The 23,553-nt window shown below is 60.3% G+C and overlaps 1 protein-coding gene across 1 annotated transcript; it reads left to right on the top strand.

The window, feature by feature from the left end:
- Positions 1–126: 126 nt before the first annotated feature.
- Positions 127–23,553, top strand: VOLCADRAFT_116420 (uncharacterized protein; the record flags this gene model as incomplete). Its single annotated transcript, XM_002947328.1, has 33 exons — positions 127–372; positions 1,520–1,664; positions 2,525–2,616; positions 3,441–3,579; positions 4,007–4,126; positions 4,336–4,506; positions 4,864–5,009; positions 5,423–5,562; positions 5,800–5,803; positions 6,255–6,331; positions 6,711–6,893; positions 7,363–7,370; positions 7,476–7,666; positions 8,147–8,354; positions 8,818–8,978; positions 9,775–9,919; positions 9,962–10,198; positions 10,556–10,719; positions 10,982–11,089; positions 11,213–11,654; positions 12,413–12,552; positions 12,698–12,868; positions 13,491–13,717; positions 16,428–17,148; positions 17,557–18,327; positions 18,543–18,663; positions 19,053–19,136; positions 21,505–21,659; positions 22,140–22,184; positions 22,357–22,479; positions 22,648–22,715; positions 23,013–23,084; positions 23,448–23,553. The coding sequence occupies 33 exons, from the start codon at positions 127–129 to the stop codon at positions 23,551–23,553; spliced, it is 5,931 nt and encodes a 1,976-aa protein (XP_002947374.1).

The following is a 23,553-nucleotide window of genomic DNA, read 5'->3' on the forward strand; positions in this document are numbered from 1 at the left end:
TTTTACAGCAAAGGCGCACGGCGTTCGAGTGCTTCGAATCGCACGCCGTAGGCTCAGCGATTGGAAGCACGCATATTTCGCGGCCGTGGGTATCACCGTCTGCCGCGTAGCGGAGCCAGCCTAGCCATGCTGCTGGGACTGGGGAGCAGCGGCGCGCTGCCCGGCGTGGGCAGTTCTGGCGCCGCCCAGCCGACGGTTCCGGAGCCTTCCTCCGTAGAGCAAGTCCTTGCCACCATTCAGGCAGCACTCTCCAACGACCGCGCCACCCGGACTTCCGCTGAAGCGCTCTTGCACGGCTGGGAGGCGGACGCTGCGCCAGGCTTTCTATCGGGCCTCATGCGTATTGTGGAGCAGCACGACGCGGTCCCGGAGGTGCGTGGTGCGAATTGCGTCCTGGTTAACAGACCCAAGTAACAACTAACAGAATACGGGTGGCACGTGGACTGGGCCAAGCCGGCGCGGGCGACGAACCTCATGTGGGGCAGCCGTTATCTCTTTAGGGGATCCGGCAGAATGCGCGGCGAAATGAGCGGCCAGGTTCAGAGTAGGAAGTGTCTCGCTGTCCCCCGTTCTGTATGACCTGGCCGGCCGCGGGCTGGGAGGAGCTCATCTGGCCGTAAAAGCGCTGGACCCCGGCCACGCAGTCCGGTAGGTCTGGCCGTCATTACAGCCAGCCTTGTGTCATTACATGCCGCACAGCTGTGGCGCTGCGCTGGGCTGTCCAAAAGCCGACCTGTGGAATAGCTCACAGGTCCTAAGCTTAAGCCAGGCGAACCCTGGGGGACTTTGGAGGGTATGGGAGCCACCGTGTAAGCTGTGTGTCCTGGCCACCTGAATGCAGCCAGGACCTGGGCTGGGGTTGCGAAGAGTGTAAAGGTTTTGGTGGGATTCAGGATTGTTCAACGCTTTCGAAGGGTAGTGCTTTTGAACCGAACCCTAGTGGGGCCTTGCGGAGATTTGGAGTGGACGGCGCGGTGGCGACGACCACATGCTAAGGGCGTGGCTTAGGTGGAAGGGATTCACAGCAGCGGACAAGCATTCGGCCGGTTGCTGTTGTTGTTGTTGCTGTTTTGTCGGCTGCATGGGGGAAGGCGGCGAGGGAGCGTGGCGCGGCAGTAGCTTTGGGCATCCAGGGCATCTGTAGTGATGGGGAGGGCCGCAGAATTCACGGCATTTATGCCGTTGAAAAGAGGTTATCTCGGGAGCTTGGGGCATGGAGGACAGTTTCCCGTCCCGGGCAGAAGATCGACTTGGGGGGGTAAGCTGAACTTCCCCCATCTCTGCCAGTCTCTCTCGGCCATTTGCAGTAAGTATTCCTTGCAGATTGCCCCTATCGTCGTCCCTTCCTTAGCATAGCTGCTGTTTGGTCCGCCCACCGCCGATTTTTCACCGCCGCCGCTGTACCTTGTGCTCGGTCGCGCGCTGTATTTCTTTAAGGTCCTGCTATTTCGCTATCTCTCGGTAGTTGGCCTCCTGCTTCTTACATCATATGATTCCTCCCTCCGTCCCGTCCTCGCAGCCTATCCGGCTGCTGGCGGTGGTGGTGGCCAAGAACGCGGTGGGCAGCTCCTGGCGTAAAACCCTGGGCACCCGCGAGTGGTCGCGGGTTCCCGACACGGAGAAGGCCATGGTGCGGGACGGAGCCATGCAACTGCTGCTGACAGGTTGGGGGGTAGGGGGGCTCCCTCGGCCGCGGGGTGCGGGTGGGACAGGAGGAGGAAAGTGAAGGGAAGGACATGGGGGAAGGACGGAATTTTCGCGGGGGGGCGGAAGGGAGAGAGGGAGTAAGTCCGGCTGTGCAGGTTTGGTCGCTGCTGGCCCTGCACCGGCTGGGGCACGGGACCAAGCGGAAGGGGGCAGGGTGAGGGGAAAGAAGGAGACGGGGCCGTTGCTGATCCCTGACAGGATGAAGACTGGCTGTCGGGATACGGTACAAGGGCGAGGCAAACCGGGGCGCCAGTGCGACGCGCAGGTTCTGTGTGGGTGGGTGGTGCCGGGGGGGGGAGGGGATTACATGCCGGTCAAGGAAGAAGAACAACGTTCGGGAGGACGGGAACTGAGGGAAAGCCGGGTTTTCGCGGTGGTACGGCGGGAGCTATCCGCAGCTTGACAAGGAGGGTTTGGAACTTTGCAACGGCAACGCAAGCAGATTGGGGGATTGGGTGCTTGGAGAATTGACGAGGGCTACTGGTACGCCTTTGCCACGGCTGCATCGACACTTCTGCAGCATCAGGAGCCCAATTGGGCGGCTGGCAAAGCATCTTTGCTGCCCTGTCTACGTGCCGTTTGGTTACTTGCCTCGCGGGATTTTTGTCCATCGGCAAGTACTGCAGCTTCAATTCTATGACGATTGGGCTGTGCAGGACCTCTTCGTGCAGCTCTCCCCTGTTGCTGCCTTCCCTCCGCGTTCCGTCCCCCACCGGGCGGTTGGATCGTCCAAATTTGCATTGCATGTAATTCCCCCCTGCCTGTATTGCTCTTTCACTTTCCCCCTTGTGGAATGGAACCCACGCGCTCCCGTCAGATCCAAGCGGACGCGTGGCTCTTCAGCTGTCCCTGCTGATCACCAACATCGCCCGGTTTGATTTTCCGGGGCGAGCGGAGAACCTGCTGCAGGTAACTGTTCCGGTTGGGTGTGTGGAAAATATCACCTCCTGGGTAAATTGTGTGGGTGGAATGTCGGCGTGTGTGGATTCAGAGGAGGCGGCGTTGTTTTCCGTCTCCTGAAGTGGACGTCTTGCCCCGCCCAGCCGCGTGATGGAGGCAGGCAGCTGGGCGCCAGGGGCGGCATTGCTTCTGTCTTTTGCTCCTGTGGCCCCCGCAGGGGGAGGCTGGGCCGAGGGGCCTACCTGGTCTGAACCGTCTGTTCCGCCCGCTTTGCCTGCACCGCGCTTGGCACTCTCTACTCGTGTTTCTTTCTTTACGTTACAAGTTACAAGTTCCGCACACAAGTGCGGGTGTGTCCGTAAAAGCCGGGGGGCCCATGGACGTTGTATTGGTATTGATGCGGGTACGCGGGAGGTCATTTTCATTCTCCCTCGTGCGCTTCAGGGCGAAGCACCTCAGCGCGATGTGCCTGGCCTCCCAAATACGGATACGTAATCATCCGCTCTCTCCTCTTTCCTGATTCTTCTCTACTGTAGTATCCGTTTCCTCGCGTGTATAGCTCATCACTCCTCTCATCAATCTCTCTATGCATCTCTATCTCGCTCTTTTCCCGGGCATTTCGTGAACGGTGTACCATCCTGCTGTGTGCTGATTTGTCTCCTCCCTCCCCCGCATCTTCCGTTCTACCTCCCTCGCTCCTTTCGCCTTGGACTCCAGCATTTTGTGGCTTTGGACGTCCGGAACTGGTTCTGTATTCCTAGCATGTGATACCCCACCTGCCTCCTCTCCCTGACTCTGCACATGCTATCCTTCGGCTCCCTGCCTGTCCTCAGATGCTGCTGTGCGCCGCCGGTTGGGAGGCCCCGCTCGCCCCCGCCATCAAGTTCCGGGTGCTCAAGGCGCTCAAGAGGGTCCTGCAGGGACTCAGCTCCAAGCGCTTCGTCATCGAGGCCCCGGCTCCCGGGGCGGCAAGTACACCACTGGCGATACCGGGTGTGTGGGGGCCGGGGGAGGGGGGGCGGGGGACGGACCGGGTGTGCTGAAGAGAGAGATATTTTTGAATATTAAAAGTTCTGGTGGGGGAGGGAGGGAAGGGTCACCCTTGAATGCCGCTGAAGCAGGGCGTATGTCAACGCTGGTCGTGTTCGGTCATTCACCTAATTGAAAACATACCTCGTGATGAAGCTGTACCCGTGGTGCAGCGCCCAGTCATCGCACGTGCCGCAAGCTTCATTTGCGTGAAGTCCCAACTTCATTCCCCTCTCGGCCACTCTTCGAGCACAGCGTGCCGCCTATCTTATCCTATCCTATCAGGCCCTTTTTCTCTCCCATCAACACTCACTCTTCGCACTGCCTCCCCCCCACACACAAACATACCGTTGACGTGTCTATCTGTCAGATCTGTCTGCTCTGTCCGCACGGATCAACGCCGAGCGGGCTCTGTTCAAGGCCCGGCTGGCGGACTGCTTTGCACCGCTGCACTCGCTGCTCACGCAGACCGCAGCCAAGTTCATGGAAGGTATGTGGCGGGTAGGGGGTTTGAAGGTGGGCGCGTGAGCAGGGTGCATGTGGCCCGGGTGGTCCTGGTGGGTCAAAACATACATACGTACGTACATACTTACATACTTATTCAGGTTGGTGCTTTGGGCGCCCGAAGTTTTTTCCCTTCTCGACTTGTGCACTATCATCGTAGGATTTTCCCCCCCTCCTTCCCTCTCCGGCCTGCAGGCTCCCTCAATTGGGACGCCGCGGGGCCCTTCGCCGCAGCGGCAGCGGCCTGTCTGCAGGCGCTGCTCTACCTGACCCCCACCCTGCAGGACGACCTGGCCCCGGGGACGGAGGATGTACTGCAGGCAATACACGTAGGCTGTACCACCGTACAGCGGGGCCCGCCACAAAGTAGGTATTGGTTTATATTCTTTCATAGATCCAGTGTTGTGGTGGTCTGGGTGGTTGGGCCCTTACCACCGCGCACTGCCCAACTGCACACAGACTCCAGCGACTGTGGAGTATGTCGCGATGGGGTGGGAGATGGGGTGGGGCGTTGTGGAGTTCAACCCCGGGTTGAGTAGGATGTACATCAGGGGGGGGGCCAAGTGGTCGGTCGGTTTAGGCGGTGACATCACGCTGGGGCCTAAATTAGTTTCTTGTTGTAGCACTCTTTCTGTTGCGGTGCGAATGTCACTTAGCGGCCTTCTCCCGGGCGCTGCTGCTGATCCGCTATGGCTACTGCTGCTGCTGCCGGTGCTGCTGCAGCTATCCCGCCGGCTCAAAGGGAGCAGTGGCTGGAACAGGGCGGCAAGCTGTACGAACGGTTGGCGGCACTGGCGATCGCGTACCTGGAAACGGCAGCGCTGCCGTTCGCGCAGTACGTGCCGTACTTCCTGGACTTGTTCGTACAGGTAGGGCCGAGCTGCTTCCATTTAAGGCTGGGTTGGGGGCAGAACGGCGACTAAACGAGGGACTTAAATAATGCTGATGCCGCTGCGGCGGCCGCGTATCATTACCCATGTCTCCCCGCCTCCCTCTTCCTCTGCCACACGACGGGGCGAGCACCCCGCCGATCCCTTTTGTCGCTTTTGATGCGGTAGCACTTTTCCTTCCCTACCGCTGCCGGCAGGCCTTGCCCCTTGCATTCCTCTCTGCGTACCGATGCCAGGCAGCGCCGCCGCCTCCGCTGTACCCTTGCTCTTTCCACCCTCCCTCCATTCACCGTCTCCTTCATCTCCCTCCCCGCCGTACAGCCACCCACCCCCATGACCACCCGCGCACCGGCCCCCCCCTCCACCATTCCCACCTGCTCGCCCGGTTCCAGTCTGCGCTCATCGGTCTGGACGCCGCCACTGTCCGCGCCATGCGACCCAAGCGACGGGTGCTGCTGGTGCGCTTCATCTCCCGGGCCCTGCTGACGCCCTTCTACCGGCAGGAGTGGGTGGAGGCGCCGGTGCCAGGTAGGTGGGTGGCCGGGGGAGGTGGGGTGGGGTGGGGTGGGGGTGTCCAGTCGTTCCAATCCCTCAGCGCCCCGCGCACATCCCTACCGATATCTCTCCCCGTCCTTCCTGCTGCGGTGTATGTATGCACACCACCCCTACCCCCAACCCCCCTCCAGTTGCCCTAACTGCCGTACAGTCCCATTCGGGGAACATCCCGCTTTCCTCGTCGGCCTCCCCCCCTCCTGGCCCCCACCCCCAGCAGTGTGAGCACTCTGAGGCGGTTTCAGACTTTGGACGCCTTCCGCACGGCTCCCCATCTTTGGTTTCCTTGCATATGTTTACCCCCACCCCCTTCTCCCCCCACCCCACACACACTACTCGCCCCTTACGACAGCTACCACCGTCCCCGGTCCCGTCCGTTTCTTCCCTTGTTACCCGTTACCTGTTACCATCTCACCAGCCCGCACCCCCCCCCGGGAACTCTCCACTTTAAGGTGGGGTTTTACAGGCTTAGGACAGGCGTGATGGCTTAGCACACGATGACTCCCCCCCACCCCTGGCCTCTCTCTTCCCCCCCGCTTCCCCCCTTCCCTTCCAGCCGGCCTCCCCGCGGAGCAGCTGTCCCGGCTGATGGAGAGCCGTGCTCGCGCCGCCCGCGCACACGCCGCTCTGTCCGCTCTGCTGTCGGGCCCCACCTGCACCGCCCTGGTGGAGGCGCTGGTGTCCAAGTATGTGGCGCTCAGCGGGGAGGAGCTGGAGGAGTGGAGGGAGGACCCGGAGTCGTATGCGCGGTGAGGAGGGAGGAGGAGGGGGAAGGGCCGGGAGAGGGGGAGGTATGTGCGTGTGTGTGTTTCCCGTTTCTACGTGAACCAAGGGAGGATACCCTCGGACAAGATACCTCTCCCTGCTGGTGGCTTGTCCTAGTACCTTTATAAGCCGCTTGGATGCGGTGACGGTTGCATGTGTTTTCCCTCTCTCGCTGCTCCTTTTGAGTCACAGTCCGCAGCCTCGTTTGGGTCTTCCCCGTTCTTTTGACCGCCGCGTCTGCACAGCAGATTCCATCAGACTTCCACTACATCCATTTCTTTCCCTACTTTCCCCTCTCTCACCCTTCCAACGCGCGCGTGTGTACGTATACATGTATGTATGTATGCATACGTATCCTTACAGCACCATGGAGGTCGAGTCCGGTCCCGATGCCGACACGCCCCGGCCCATTGGTGTGGGTCTGTTGCTGTGTATGTTGGAGCACGGCGGTGAGGGGGTGGCGGTGGTGCTGCTGGGGCTGGCGTCAGCACTGCAGCAGAGGGCCCCTGGTGCGGAGGCGCTGCTGATGAGGGAGGCGTGCTACCGGTGGGTCGGGGGTTGCAGGGGATGGGGTTGAGGAGGTTGGGATGGTAGTGGGGTCGGGGGGTTTACTTGAGGGTTGGGGGTTGGGGGAGTAGGGCATGGGGCCGCGTGGCCGTGTGCGTTGTGGAGGGTGTACAAGAGGACTTTGTTGGTTTGGATGGGTGAGTGGTAGTGGGCGGGAGGAAACGGAGTCTGTTGAGCTGATGTGGTGTTCATTTTTTGCGGTGGTGTGTGTATGGTTTTAGATTTAGAGGTATGGGGGAGTCTCCCACTGCGTTGGTTTGATCAGGGGAGCCCCTCTCCGCTGCACTCCACACACACACGCATACGAGGAGGCAATAGGGGTTAGTGCGTTCCCTCCCTTCCTACCTACCTACCGCCCTCCCGGCAATTCGCATTCCATTAGTACCTTGATTTTCTGATCCCTTTCGTCGCCTTCCCACGCCCTTCCCTCCTCCCCCGGCCCGCGCAGCTGCATCGGTGAGGGCTTCAACCACGTCTCTTCCCACGTCAACTTCGCCGCTTGGTACACCTCAGAGCTGGCACCCCTGCTCACGGCCAATGCACCGCCGCCGCCGCCGCCAGGTGCGCAGGCGCCGCCGCCGCCCACGGCCATCGGCGGTGGCGCCAGTGGCGGCGAGCAGGCTCTGCTTGCGGCTGTCCTCGCTGCTCGTGCGCTGTGGCTGCTGGGCGTGTGCGGTCAGGAGCTCCCCGGTGTGCTGCTGGGGGGGGCCTACCAGCTGTGTGTATGCTACCTGGCTGCGGAGGATGTGGTGGTGGGTGACTGCGGGTGGTGGGGAAGTGGGGAAAGTACCGGTGTTACTGGGTGGTAGGGGTTGGCGGGTGAGGGCCCAGCGGCGGGGGGTGTCTTGATGCGTGCCTGTTGCTGTGTGAGGGTCGCGAAGAGTGGGGAAGCGGGCACAGCGGGTGAGGGGTGTAGGGGCCCGGGGAGCCGCCGTGCGTCCAATATGTTCTGTGCTGAGGGTTATATAATAATATACAAGGTTAATACATATTAATCTATAACATATATATTCAAGGGCTTCACTCAGCGAGCCGGGTGTCCCTTATCTACATGAGGGGTACTTGTGAGGGGGGGGTTGTGTGTTCCATGTATATACATGTGTAAATGTGTTATGTCCATAAAACACATCACGAAAGACACTGGGAGATCTCCTTCACCTCACCCGCGGGCGTGGTTAGTGCCGCTTGCCCTTTTCCTTATCCCACCCCCGCATCCCCGATCCCCAACCCAGGTGGCCTTGTCTGCAGTGACATCTCTGTTGGGTTTGTTGAGTCTGGTGTTGGACGATCAGGCGGCGCTGGAGCAGCTGCGGGCGGCTCAGCGGGCGGCAGCGGGCCGGGGGGCAGCGGGGAGCCTGGTGGGGCGGGTGGACGCCATGCAGCTGGCGGAGAACGCGGCGGGGGCCCAAGGGGGGGACTCCGACCTGCAGGAGAACGCAAGTGAGTGGCACATCGAGGGGGAGCCTGGGGGGGAAGTGGGGGATGATGTTGTTGAAAGACAGGGAAGGCGGGGGAGAGGCTGGTCGGGGAGGAGGGAGGGGGTTCGGGGTATGCATGTGCATGTGTGACAAGTGCGGCAGGCTGGGCGTGGCGTGTGATGCTTTATGGCGGCGGGTTTGGGTGTTTGGAAAGCCGGTTGGCGACTGGGAGTGTAAAGGGACTGAAGGTGGTGAAGCGTGGTGGGGCTGGTTGCGAGTCGTCGAGCCTATCCGGTCCGTTTGAACCGGGGTCCGCGGCAAGGCAAGAGATGGTATGGCGTCTTAATGTTGTTTCGGCTGCGTACCAGCTTCGTGGCCTTTCCGGCACTGCCAACCCCAGCTTTCCCTCTCCCTTCTACTGCCACTCATTCCACCCAACTACCCGCCTCCTGCGCCTGCTCCACCTTCTGGGCCTCATCCGGAAGGCGCCATGGCCGAGGCCTCGGCCCGAGTGGAGAGCCGTCTCGCCTCCCTGTCGTCCGAGGTGACCGCTGCTGCGCTGCTCAACTGCTTCGGACTGCTGTCCCGGCTGCGGGAGGTGGAGAGCATGGTGCGGGTGCTGCAGCTGGTGTCGGTGCTGGTGGAGGTGAGAGCTGGAGGAACGGAGCAGCAATAACAGCAGCGGCAAGGAAGCACCCACGCGCGTATGTGTGTATCGATGTGTTGTAGGTAAAACCCCTCATGCCGCGCGGATGAAAGAGGGCAAGTAAGTTACAAGTTACAAATGCCGCACGGGGGGGGTCCGTCAAAGCCGGGAGGCCATGGACGATATATATTGAAAGTTGATTATACCGTACGACCGACGGCGGTTTGGGTCCTGTCAACTAGACCCCTCCTCACCCGACATTCGTAGAGACAGATCAGCCATCACCACCATCTCAGCATGCGAAACTCAGTCCATCAACTAGACCTCATCTCCACACCTCAGCAGCGTTAGTAAACCTCGACCTCCCGAACAATGTCGGGGGTCTGACCAGGAATCGAACCCGGAACCTTCATATACACAAAGGCGCCACCAGACCAGACCAAGTAAGGGGGAAGACAAACGACGTGAGGGCAAGGCCCAATAACAACCCAAAGCATAGAAAAACATTCATGTAGGTGTGTATGTATATATGTGTAAAATACGTGCTGCGGAGCCATCAGCAACCCAATTCACAATCGCACTCCCCACCATCCGCGAGTCGTGGTTCGTCTTTCCCCACTATCCGCATCACCTATTTTAGGTTGGCTCAGGGGACTGGCCTTTTAACCGCCCACCCCATCTCGTTCCTGTTATCCCGAGCCCCCCGTCGCTCCGTTACACTATTCTTACAATGGTGCTCATGTCCCTGTACTAAGGGCCTTCACGGCCTCCGCGGCTTTCCTGCCTGCCTAATTAGGCGCTTGGGGAGCGCATCCGGCCACATCTGGGTATCATCGCCGCTGGTCTGCCTCAAGTCTGGTCCCGAGCGGAGGTCCTCTCCGCTGCCGCCGCCTCCGCCGCCGCCTCGTCGTCCCTCCTGGACAAGGCCAGCGGCTCAGCGCGTAAGCGCAACGGCGCCGGCGGCGTGAATGCCGAAGCTGCAGGGTCACAGACGGCGACGGCGACGACGCCTTCGGCGTCGGCCCGCAGTAAGCCTGGCGCGTTGGCGGCGGGCCGCGGCGACAGCGCCGGCGGCGGCGAGGCGGGTGCGGTTGTACGTCTGCACAGTGCGCTGATTGCGGTGCTGACCCACTTGGTAGGCAAGCTGCGGACGGTGGCGCTTGAGGACCCCAACATCTGCGGAGTGGTGTTCCCGCTGCTCAAGTACTCGACCCGTGTGGGTGAGCACGGCACCCCGTGGATATTGGCGTTGCTGTGTCCTTATCGCAACAGAACCCCCGCCCGCACCCAACTTGGCTTCGTGAATCATCCCCTCCCTTTCCCTATGACCTCCCCAACCGCTGGTTCACATATAGTGCGTCAGAGTCCGAGTTGGCGGTCTTGGGGCTTCCTTCTACTACTCCCCTTCCGCACCCTGTCGCGCGCGCTCCTGACCGGGCGCTTTGGATGTGAGGGGCAGCTGGTTCTCTTACGTCTTGCATCATATGATTTCCTCCTACCGCCCACCTCTTCATCTTCCTGCAACTGCAACTGCTGCTGCTATTGCTGCTGTTACTGCTGCATCTCTCGTCCCTCAGGCTCCCCGGAGAGTGAGGTGTTGGTGGACGAGGCCTTCCGCTTGTGGTCCGTCACTATCGCCTCCCTGCCCGCTGTACCCCCCCAGCTGAGGGAGCTACTGCCCAACGCGGCGGCGCTACTGCGGCGGGGGAGAGACGCGGCGGCGCTGCTGCCGCTGCTGGAGGTATGGGCAGAGAGGAGGGCGCAGGGAACCGAGGACCGGGGAAGATGCAAAAATAAATGAAGCGGCGTGGGACAGCTTTGGTGTGCGTATGTGAACGCATTTTTGCTTTGCTGGCTTTGCTGTTGGAAAAGATCATTTCACTGCCGTGGGGGGGTCTCATGGCACAGACCCCGTGATGGCCACTGCCCCGGTTTTCCTAAAAGCAGAAAGCAGTCCAGAGGCTAATGCATGAGCGGGTCTGTGTGTTGGGTTTTCCGTGCAGGCGTATTTGCTGCTCGACGCGGCCGACAGTCTCCGACCGTTAACTGCCGATATGGGCCGTGCACTGGAGGCTTCCATTACCTCAACTGCTAATGCCGTACTCGGGGCCGTCGGCGTGCCCACGGCGCCTGCCGGCACGACAGCGCCTTCGGCAGGTGCGCCGCCAGGCGGGGCTCCAAGCACAGGAGGCGGCGGTGCGGGCTCCGGCGTCGCCATCCCGCTCTCCCCCGAGACGCCCGCGGAGGCGATGGCGGCAGCGGCGCTGATCGACGTACTGCTGCAGCTGTTTCCTCCAGGGAATTTCCCGGCGTTGGCGGCAGCGCCGCAGCCGGCACAACACGGTCCTGTGGTGGCATTGGTGGCGCCGGCACTTCGCGCCATGGCGGCACTTCTGGCGCACCCTGCCGTCCCTTCCGCGGGCCTCAATGTCAAAATCATCAACATTTTCGAGGGCTTCCTGGAAGTCCTTGGCCGTCTGTGGCTGCTCTCTCCCACCACCTTCCCCGAGCTGGTGGCGGGCCTGGGCGCCTCTGCCGCCGGAGCCGGCGGTGGCGACGGCGGTGCCGCCGGCCAGGACGCGGGCGGCCCAGGCGGCGACGGCGGCGGGGCTGTTGACCGGCTGTTGGACCGGTGGCTCACGATCGCCTCTGCGCGGTTCCTTGAGGAGGTTGTGGGTGAGGACAAGATGACGTGTGATGCTGAGTACAGCCGTCACAACTGCTTGACCAGCTAAATTGTGTCACCATATTCCTTTCCATCACCTGCTTGTATCTCCTGAATCGCAAATGGTTTCTTGGCCTGTTTAGAGGTCTATTAGTCGTCATTGTGTCCGTGTATATTCTCATCTACATGTACTTCCTTGTATGATGTGAGAAACAGGGGGGTGTATCTTCGCCCGTGGCAGCCACCCTGCGAAACCCTGCCTTCCCCGGTATTTCGGGGCACCCTCATCCAGTCACCCTAGTCAACATCTCAGTGGATCGCTCAGGTTCCGCACCCACCACTAGCATCCAACGGAATCTGCCGGGTCGACAGCGGCCCAACTGCGTTCCTGGTCGGCTCGCAGGTTAACTTTATCCCTGGTCACCACCGTCCATCAACTAGGGGCGCAATGCCTTCCACCATCGGAAGGACTTTGACCCTAATGGGTATCGATCCCGAGATCTCCCGGAGGCAATGGTCGCGCCTTACCAGTAGTGCCAAACCCTATATATGCTCATATTGTATATATGCTCATACATACATATGCTCATATATACATATGCTTGGATGAGCGACGCAATTTCTTGACGTCCTGGACCGATGCATCCTCTCAGCGCCACCTTGGCTGTTTGGGGCCTTGGTGGAGGTTTACAGGCCCCGTTCGTTATTTCCCCATTCCCCCGCCCACCCACTCCATCCCTACCTCCCGCACCCTATACACCCCCCTCAGGTGTCAAGACCATGTCCATGTTGGGTCGCTTCCGGCGGCGGATGGCCACCATGTCCCTGTCCTCGCTGCTGATGGCTGGGTGCTGTGAACAGCTGTACGAGCCGCAAAAGCTGCTGAGGTTGTGTAACTTGGCAGTTCAGGTGCGTGTGGCAGTACAGGTGGCTCTCACTTGTGCCGTTGTCATACTCAGCCCAGCCCTGCCCATCCTTCCCAGTTTCTTATCCCTTCATCCTCCCCACTCCCCCTCACCTCGCCGTAACCCACCCGACTTGATGCCGCCCTCAGGCACTGGCTGACGATTCGGAGTTCTCCGCCGACCAGACAGAGCTGGACTCCCTGGACTTCACCACCGACCTGGCAGCTGATACGGTGCTGGCGCGGCGGCTGGCCATTACACGGGCGGATCCGGTGCGGAAGGTGGATGTGCACGAGTGCGTGAGGAGCCTGATGAACAAGGTGAGAGTGCGTGGTGGTTGCTGGGGTGGATGTGCGGTGGCTGGCGGGGGCGCGAGTACAGGGGTTGAGAAGAGGGGGGGAGAAGAGCGGAGCTGGAAGTCGAAGGAGAGAGATTACGTAACCTTGTCTGTCTCATTGCGTTGAAGGCGCGCATGATCATGACAGCTTGATTATTCAGTGAAGCGTATTGAGTGGACGCCGTGTGCAGATCGCGTCCTCGTTACGTCTTCTCGGTAGCGGGGTCCTCACGCGAAATCAGCAGCGTCCTCTCCACTTCTGCACAACAAACACAACCCGCCTCCCGCTCTGTAGGTTTGCGGTCTTTCATGGTCCGTTTGGGCCCTTGGGGAACGAATGACACAATGCATGAACCGGTGTGTTAAGACGCCGAATCTCTCTGCTCTTACTGCCCCCACCTTCATGGCCGCGCAACTGCCCTTTTTTCCTCTCGCCGCAGCTGCTTCCTCTTCTCAGTAATCCAACCGCTTTCGGCCCCCCTTCCACTTCCCCCCTACCGCCGCGCCCCCGGCTTTCCGTCTTCCTTTCCACCCGTCGTTACCAACTCCTGCTTCGCCTCCCCGTTTTTCCGCACGCACGTACAATACACCCACCACCATCCCAGGTGGCGGAGCGAGCTGGCGGTCCGGAGGCCTTCTTATCCGCGCTGGCAACACACGGCGCATCGGACAGATTGCGCGCTCAGCTGGCTGCCGTACTCAGCGGTCAGCGCATCCGAGCCGGCGGCGTCATCGACGGCGAGGAGCCGGAGGACAGCGCTGACCCCGCCGATGACGACGAGCTGTACGACATGCTGCCGGCGATGAGCGAGGGTGGCGTGCCGTTTGCCTCGTCAGGATCGACCCCCGACTGAGTGCATCAGTGTCGGAGGAGGAGGGCTGTTAGGAGGGGGATGTGTTTTTTGGGCCCTCAGCCTGGGGCTGGGGCCGGTGCTGGGGTCGCTGGTGGGCCAGGTCGGGAGATCGGACGTGTCGGGTGGTATTCCACGTACATGTATGGGCGATGTGTGGGAGTGCAGCGACAGCAGATAAGAGGAACAAACTCATACAGGTCCGCGGGCAGAAGTGCCTGTGAGGATCGCAAGTGCTTGGGGAAGTGCTGTCAAAGCGGAACATGTTTATGCGTACTCATTACGTGCAGCTGGTTTTTGCGATTTGGGTTTGTTTAAGCATAGGTCAAGCGGGTCAACGGCTAGGTCGAGGCAGACCCCGGGGTTGGCTGTCGGATAGCAATGGCCCTTTGGATTGGTAGATTAGCTCGTGGGTGAGGGACTGGGTAACGTACTCCCTGGCTTACGGGGAATGAAGACGGATTCGGGTAGATGTAGCGGCGTGGTGGTGATGGTTGGTGGGTGGTTCATGGCGAGCTTCACTTAGTTAGGGATGTAGGAACACAGCCTGGATGAAGGCCTGATGGCTGACTGGAGGCATTACTGAGGCAGGAGAGAGCTCCTTTATGGCCTCTTCATGGTTCAGCACTACAAGAGCAACAAAACGCACGATGCGCGCGCGTCTGGAGGGAAATGGCTGCCGCGGCTGTCCCTGCTGGCGGAAGGAGAAAAGGATTAGGGGAGCTCCGGACTTTGCCACAATCTCTACTTACCTTGCGTTTGAGCTGTCCTTTGCTCTTTTGATCCTCTGCTCGGGATTTTATCCTTTTGACGATGTTGCCCGCCGCCCTGCCATATGTTCACCGGGAGTGTGACACTCAAGCCATGTCCGGAACCACCTCGGGGTCTCGGTCGGAACCCCGCCAGGAACCATCTGGGTCGGAGCCCGCAGCAAGATCGTAAATCTGGATTTAGATTCACATGGGTGTTAATGCGTTGGGGATACTTGACTGTCCCTACCCAGTACTGTTTTTCCTCCTGTGGTGAGGAGCTGGTGCTATGGGCTGGGTATCAGTCGAATCCGGGACCAGACAGCGCCGCCGCTCAATGAAACCACGCAGGCCTAGATAGTCTTGTGGGGGTAGTTGACGGGTCGGCGGATAGGTGCCCGGGGGGGCGGGCCACTAGGAGGCGACTGCAGAGCAGCGCTTCTGTTATCGGGTGCTGGCTAGGTAGATGACGGGCTTTTGCAAGCATGCGTGGATGGGTTGCCGAAGAGTAAACATGCTGGATGGCTTCGACTGGTTGACGAGGAGCCCGGCTCGCCACCTGTCTGTGCGGGGGGAAGAGGTTGCTGGCTGGGGGGTGTTGTGCGGTGTGGATCTGTGTTGATAACCGTTGCGGATGTATGCATCTGTGTGCTAAGAAGCCTGAGATAGTGAAGAAAGCCTCGCATGGCCGAGGGTGCCGAAATGGCCCACTGCTCGTGCTGAGCATTGGTAATAGCAAAATAAGGCAATTGGTATGCAGAAATTGTAATTTGAAAGGAAAATTCTGGAAATACTGCACAGTGCCTCCGAGGACAGTCACTGCTGGTCTTGCGGGCAGCTACCTGCGTAGCGTGTCCATCTGCGTTTCGTTCCCTTAGGACTGCAACCGCAAAAGGGACGAAACCAAGACGTTTTAAAAACAAGATCGCAGACGCCGCGCGGAGGTGAAGGTGTGTTAAGGCGCAACGTTCTGCGGTCGGGCGTGTTACCTAAGGCCCCTGAGTGAGGATGGACGAAATCGCACGATCGATTTTGACGTGAGTTACATAGAAGGGGGCGAGAAAGTCTGAAATGATTTGGAATGGGTGCACGGTAGGGTGGCGGCAGTCAACCTTGGGACGAGAGAGAATGAAATCCGAAGGCGATAGCCATTTCATTACAATGAAATGCATCTCGCCGTACAAGCTCATCTTCAGTCACGAGTAGAAGTGGCGCACGGATGGTGCCGATTCGCATGTCCAGAAAGGCATGGGCTTCTGCCGTGCAACCTGCAAGAAACATGAATCCGCTGGCAACTAATGTGTGAAAGTTACTGTATCCTGTTCTACGGTTACTACACATGTAAATTGTTACGGTGCTAAGAAGCGACGGGTTACGCGTGCAAGCAGAACCGAACAACGACGACGGCATCCGGATGCTCGGGGCAGGGTGAGCCGCGAATTTGCACTTTTGTAATGGCTTTCCCGATGTATAACCGGGAGCTAACGCATCGGCCGTGTTTGCCGTGGTGGATTCCTACTCGGCTAACCTGCTCGGTTGCTCTCATCACAGGGCAAACTGGGCTGATGAAGTGGAAGAAGAAGTGAGTAACATTCTCCTAACATATATGTGCCATGTATGTTGCAAGCACGTTAAACTATGGGCTCATGGCTCAACTCCGTCCCTGCAGGAAACATGATCCCGCTGACGAATCTCACGCTGCCTGTATGTAGGAGTCGCTGCGCGGCGCAGTTTTTCCTCGGGTGGTAGCCCCAAGCGAGCCGAGCCCGGCGCGGAATGCGGCCATCACAGTGTCCACCGACGATGGGAATTTACGTGCCACCAAAGATGCACGGTAAAGCGTTCGTCTTCTTACACCTGAAAGAACTTTCGACAGCACACATGCGGTGCGACCTGATGCTGACGTATGAACCTCACCCAACTTCCCTGCCCGCTCGTCCAGGCCGCGAGGTGAGGCCAGCCCAGGCTTGACAGCCAGCGCTCAGCGAACCAGCCAAACAACTGAAACTCCCGTAATCGCCACAACTCATGTCAGCTCCGATAACCACACGGCACAAACTAGCCGCGGCAACGGTCCCACGCATTATGGGGCAACCGCATCCCCAGCGCCGGCGCCACCAGCAACGGCAGGCTCTGAAATCATGCCGGGATCCACGCCAGGCGCGCATGCACAGCCTGCTGCCGCTGGGGCTTCAGCTTCGACAGATGCTCGTACCAACGGCGTTGCAATCGCCGCGTCGGAGGCCGCTGCTGCTGCTGCTGGAGACGCAGGCGCCCAATGTGGCCCCAAGGAAGTGGCATCAGATGGTGATGGCGACACCATGAAAGCCGCCGATCGATCCCTCGACCCGGCCACCGCTACAGTGGCGGTAGTGTCGTCGGCGTCGAAACCAACTGTCGCCGAGCAGCTGTCCGCTGGTAGCGGCGACTCTGCCGCTGTTCCGACACCCTCGAATACGAATGGGAATGTGAACGGCTCGGCGGTGATGATCTCCGACAGCTCTGTGGCGGAGATGGCAACGGCGCTGCGGGCCGTGGCGGAGGATGCAGCTCGGCAGTATTGCAACGCTGTTGTGGTGGCGGCGGGTTCCTGGCTGGCGGGTCTGGCTGGCGGACTGGCGGCGGCGGTGGCAGCGGCCGCGGAGGAGCATATCAGGAAGCTGGTACGGCACAGGGACAAACAGCCGGGAGCTCCGGAGCCCATTTCTGTCAGTTTCTAGACCTGCGGGATATCCCAACGAGGGCTCCCTACGCGGTTTGCGTGTGGGCTTCGTTTTGTTCCCCCTTGTCCTTCTCCCCCTTCCCCCCTCCCAAGAACGCCTTTTGGTCAGTTCTACGTCTGGTACACTCTTGCCCTGGCAGCAGCTTCACTCGTTCGTGGTTCGTCTTTCACCTCTGGCTTTCTGGCGTATTCACTCTATCCTTGGTCTTAGCTTCAGTCGTTCGTGGCTCGTCTTTCCCCTCGCTCCCAACCTCCACCCTTCTATTTCCCTGTTCGCCCCAACGGCCCCAACCACTTCGGACGAGGCTCTAACTCCCAACTCACTCAACGGCCGATTACCCCGATGCAGTCGCCTGCTGTCGCTGCGGAGCTTCCCCCCGACTGGGCCGGCCAACTCGGCGACTCGCTGCAAGCGGGCCTGGCCAGTTGGACCGCGTCCCCCTTACCCGCCTCCTGCCCGGGGGGTCCGGGGGCTCAGGCGCTGCAGGACGCACAGAGTCAGCTGCACAGGGCAGTGCAAGGGGCGGTGCAGGGCTTGGCATTGCCGGGGGTATCATCGCAGCCTGGGCCTCCGTCGCGGCAGCTGCAGCAACAAGGCGGCGGCCGTAGCGGAGGCGGTGGTGGAGGCGGCGGCGGCAGACGCAATGGCACGAGGGATCAACAGCAGCGCAGCGGTGGCGGTGGTGGCGGTGGGCGGGATCGCGACCGAGGGCGGGATCGCGATCGGGACCAAGAGTCGGGTCCCGCGGCTGGCGGAGGTGGGGGGCCGGCGGGTGGGGGTGGCAGCCGTGGCGGCCGGCGGGATGGTAGCATGAGTGGCGGCGGCGGCGGCGTTGGAGAACACCGCCGCGGTGGCGGCGGCGGCGGCACTCGGGGAGACCGTGGCCGGGGAGGCGGTGGCGGCGGCGGCGCTGCCATCGGGCCTGACACTGACGCCGCTGGCCCTCCGCAGCATCGCTTCGGTGACCGGGGCTTCATGCATGACGACCGCGACCTGGTTGAACCCGGGGAGAACAACCCCGGGGGGGGAGGAGGAGGGGGCAGTAACAGCAGCAGCTGGCGTCGCCGTCGCGATGAAGAGGCGGACGGTGGCGGTGCACCCGGCAGCAGTCAAGGCAAGGTGAGTCCGCGACACGCGACCTATGTCCCCCATCTTGACCTCCCCCACTAGGCTGCAGCTCCCCGCTCGCTGAGATCAGGCCTTCCGCCTCCCTTTCGGTTGCTGTGTCCAACCAACTTTCAACCGCTCCCCTGCGGACCCCGGCTCCAGTTTCCCCACACACCCCTGCCTTCCCCCACCTTCACTCCCTCCTCTCCCTTCTCCCATGTCTCCAGGGAGGGCCCCTGGATGAGCGGGTATCAGGAGCAGCTCAGCAGCAGGGCCCCCCCCGGAAGGTCAAGGCGGGGCACCAGGCCTATACACCACCTGCACGCAGGGCGGGGGACAGGCAGGCGGGTGAGTGTATGAGCGGGCGTGTGTGTGCGTGCGGGGGGGGGAACAGGCGGCCTCCGGGGACAGGAGTGAGCGGCCTAGGCGGCTCCTAGGTTGCAGCAGCCGCCGGTTGTGGCTTTGTAAACGAGTGCGGCTGCGGCTTGGGGAGGTCTGGGTGGTTGGCTTGTGCCCGCATGTCCACACGGGCCGCATTCTAATGCAGGTACTTTGAGGCTTCCCCCAGCACGACACGACCTAAGCCCGACCTGATTCAGACTTGCAACCCGCGTGCGCGCCGCATGTGTGCACCACGGGGCCCTCCCCTGGCCGTTCGCCCTTCAGTTGCTGTTCCCCACCCACCTGTCGGTTCCCTCCCGGATCCCCTGTACGTATTTATGTATGTGTGTCCGCAGGTGACGGAAACGGAGACGAGCAAGGGGGGGGAGGCGGTGAGGACTCCGCGGTCGGGTTGCCACCGGGGCTCGTAACTGCTGCCGGTGGGGGTGGGGGTGGGGGTGGGGGTGGGGGTCCCAGCCGCCGCGGCACACGTGATGGTGTCGTGCCGGAGCAGTAACCGCCGGGGGCCCCATACACACACAAAAAGCCACTCCACACCCTCGTCCGACCAGGTCGCCAAATACTCGCGTGTTGGTCTTTGGGATGTGGGTGGAGGGCGGGGGGGGTTATCGCAGGGGTTGGGGCACCGGGGGGGGTGTAGTCCCGTCCTTCCCCGCGCTCCTCCCCATCGCCACTGCAGCGCCGCCGTACAACGCCAGTGGGAGCGAGCAGGAGCATCCTCGCGGCTTGATGGCTGAGAGGGAGGGGAGGGGGGGAGGGCAAGCGGTCGCGAGCAGTGAACGCGGGTCGACTGCAGGGAGTCTCTTTCTTGTGCGTATCTAGGAGGGGTGAGGAGGTGCGTCGGAATGTCCTCTGTGTGTGCATGATGATGATTGTGCGTGTTGCGTGGGTGGAGGTGTCGGCGGTGTGTGTCTTGGCGCGATATGTGAAGTGATAATTGGGTCAATAGCTTAGATGGCCAACTGCCGAGCCAGCCAGCCAGCCAGCCAGGTGGACATGCTGCATAATAGTCGGTCGGGTGCTATGAGACCCGGTGCAGCTGCAGCATGGTCCTAGGACGAAAACCCGGGCATAGAGACCTACTGTGAATGTTGAGAAATGTACTGTCTGCTCCTGGGGAGCTTGGATCCTGGTGGGGGTGGGGGTGGGGAAATGGGGGTGAGACACGTCCAAACAAGACAGTGTTTGCATGCCGGCGGCGGCGGCGGCTGCATGCGACCGGCGGCAGTTGCGCAAATGTACCGGTTTTCGTTTTTTTATTCTTGAGGCAGTTATTCGTTAGCGGTCGACGGTTGTATGGGTTTTCAGCTGTTCTCACTCGCCTGAAATGCACATCACGCACACAGCCCGCAGCCCGCAGTTTACGACGCGGTGTCTCCACTTCTTTGCCTGACGGCCGACCGGACATCCACCGCTCTCGGCCAAATGAGAAAGTAGCTGCGTACGCTTCTCATACTCTACTACTATTACTACTATGACGACGACGACGACGTAACGGCTGATGGTGCGGATGGTCTGGGTTTGTGGTTTCCTCGAGATCCCCCCGATATGTGTGGGGGAAGGATTGTGCCATCTCCCTTTGTAACGTTTGTTTCCTTCTTCCCCGTGTGGTCGGAGTGCGTTGGCGCAATCGTGCTGGTCTCTTAGGGGGATCATCCGAAATATATCCCTGCTGCATATATCCCCCGTGGGACGACAGCATCGATATGCGTCCGTGGCGATACGGCCTCCTTGACGGGTGCAAGTAAAAGAGCCGACGCAATAAGAACTTTGCGCCCCGTTTAAACGCAGCCGCCATCATCATCATCATCATCATTATCATCATCAGGTGAAGACGCGTTTTCCGTTAGACCACCGCTATTGCTGCTGCTGCTTGCTGATTGTCCCTTTCTCCTGGCACCCAACTCTGTAGGTGCCGAACGAGCTCTAAGTTACAGGTTGCTGCAAACCGACCATAGAATTTACAAGTTGGGTCCATGCCTGGTGGTGTCCGATATGGTGAGGGGCCCTTTACTAACGGGTTACCTGAGGGACCAGTCGCGACCAACCCACTAAAGCTGAGTCACGCCAGCGCGCCGAAAACAAGATTCTTAGGTCCGATACATAGCGTCGTCGCAAGAGCTGCATCCGCTACTCGTTTGCGGCGGCCTACTGAAAGTGCACATTCCCGACGTGGCAGAGAGGCAAAGGACACGTAGGGAAGGTAGGGAGGAGTGTACGGCTGCAGGGTCGAGATTGTGAATGGTATGTGCGTGTATGATGAGCAGGGGAGATGCTGAGGTGCATACCTCAACAGTTGGTTGGTTGTATGGTGAAGACTGATGGGATTAAAGCCGGCGTACCAGCGAAACAACGGCCAACAACAACTCAACGACCTGCACAGAAACGGATAGAGGAATAACGCCGTTAGGCACCCGCATCGCAGGCGAAAAACAAGGGCTTTGGTAGGAAAACGTTTACGGACATTTGTCGCCTAAGTTACTCCAATTTTAGGACGCAGTTTCGCTGTAATGTCACGCACATCTCCATCCGCTCTGCGCGCCTGGCCATGGTGGCTATGGGCAGAACATTTCCTCCTTTTAGGATTTGCTGGATGGAATGCTGTAGGGCTCTGGCGCGTATTTAACCGCACAAGAAAGCAGACCCGCATAGCTAAAGCTTCCGATTTGCAACGTGCAGGAATCAGACCCCAGGTGTCCTTAGATGATAAGAGTGAACAGGAATTACAACACAAACCAGAGCCCGAAACCCCAAAGGCTTCTGGCCGGTCTCTGGGCGGCCTCGCAGACGGCTCAATTGCAATGGAGGTCATCTCCCGCGCAGTGCAGGCCTCCCTGGCTAGGCTCAAGTCGCTGTCGGGACCTTCGGACGTGTTAACTTGGTCCGATGTGACACCAGGGCCGCCGGCTAGCGTGGACATGAGAGCAGTGGCGGAGGGACAGGTGCGATACACCTCCACCCCGGTGGACGGGGCCTTTGGCAACGGCCTGACTGCGAAATGCGATCCCGAGGAAAGGCGGGATCTGGTGCATGTTAATTCGTGTTTGTCGACAGGGAATGTGTGGGCCCTGGGCCCCGCCCCTACGAGGGTGTGTGGCTGTCTCAGGGAAAGTGGTGGCGAAGGGGTGGAGGGCCCCAAAAGAGGGATATGGCGGTATAGAGCCGCCCTTTGGGGGGAACGTGGGTGGAATGAGGCAGATGATGTACGGGTGTACGGAGAAACGGACGCTCGCTGGCCGTTTCACAAACCTCAGAAGGGCGGGAAGGGGAAATCAGCTCTGGGCGGTTCGCGAATGAACTGCGTTGTTCCTTCTACCAACAATTGCTCGTCCTCAGATCTAAAAACGTTAACAGGTTTCTTATTTGGGCTGCTGCTGCTGCTGCTGCTGATGATGATCATGTTGGCGATGTTGCTGCTGCAGGCGGCTAGCTTCCTTGACGGCCGGGGGATCATTTACAAATTCAAGGTGGGGCGGGTGCAATCGGCAAGTAGCAGCCCAATGTAAGGACGCTAGGGGAGCCCTTCAACCCCTGCTCGCTCATCTTTTGACGCGTCCTTGAACCCCTTGGCATTGCTTGATCCCGGCTTGATGACGGCGGTGCTGGTGCTGGTGGTCGCTCCGGCGATAACCCACCTAGCTGGCGGAGGATGTGCACGTCAACATGTACTACACAAAGGCGGGCTTCCGACGCAGCGGCGATCTGCACAATTGCAACCAGTACGACGTCGTACTACGTGGTCGTACTCGCCTACGCATGATTGTGAGTAATGTAATACTGGGGAAGGGCGCTGCTGCCGCTGCTGGTTGCTACTGCTGCTGCTGCCCCTGCGCACACCGCCTCTCCCTCTCCCAACGACTCCTGCTACTGCTGTCTTCATTCGCTGTGCGTGTGTCTCTGTCTCCCTCCCAACCCTCCTCCTCCCCTCAGGACCCGCACACGGGTAGGGAGGTAGTTCAGGAGTACGGCGCCAACGACTTTATCGTTATACCGGCCAGGTGGGGTGGGAGGGGTTCAGCACGTCGCCACGTGGCGGATACGACCTCTGGGAGGGAGGGGAGGTGGAGCCCCCCTAGGGGGAGATAACGTCACTTCCATATAAGGACGTGCGTATCATATGATGTCAGCATTCGGACACGGATTGGGGAAGGGTAAAATGGTGAAGAGGGGGGAGGGGGCAGGGTAGGTTAACGGGGGGGGGACGGGTCCATAGGGCCCGGAAGGCTGCTGCCTCTGCTGCGAATCCACACCCATGTCTGCCGTGCGGTACCTGGTACGGCACATCTGTTGTACAGGACGCCGCACATGTTTGAGTTCCTTGAGGACAATTATTTGCTGGAATGGTGGGACGACACGTTTCGGGCCTGGTGGGTGCAGTACATTCGTACATACGTACGGTGTTGGGGCTTGGGGACTTACAGCGCAAGGGAGGTTCAGTTGGGATTTCCCCGGGCCCACATTACATCACCCCATAACGCACCCACATACATACATACATACATCTGGGCCTCGTGGGGCGGGCAGAAACCTGGGGCAGCCCCACCTCTGGATGGGGCTGATGGGCTGTGGGTTACAAGGTGTAGTCTTCTCTCTCCTCCTTTCTCCCTCGGGGCACACCGATGGGCACTTGAGGCCAGAGCTCTAGACTAAGGTCGCATTAGTTCAACTGCACCGTCACGTGCACGTACAGCCCTGGCCGCCCCTTGTCCTCACGTACGACACCACGGCAGGTACTACAAGCCGTACCGTACCGTCATTGAGCAGGGGCTGCCACTGGCGTACACGGCGGGCCGGGACTTCTCCACCCGCCTCCCCCCTCCCCCCCACCTGGAGTGA

Source organism: Volvox carteri (assembly GCF_000143455.1).
Source record: "Volvox carteri f. nagariensis unplaced genomic scaffold VOLCAscaffold_6, whole genome shotgun sequence".
NCBI classification, from domain to species: Eukaryota; Viridiplantae; Chlorophyta; class Chlorophyceae; order Chlamydomonadales; family Volvocaceae; genus Volvox; species Volvox carteri.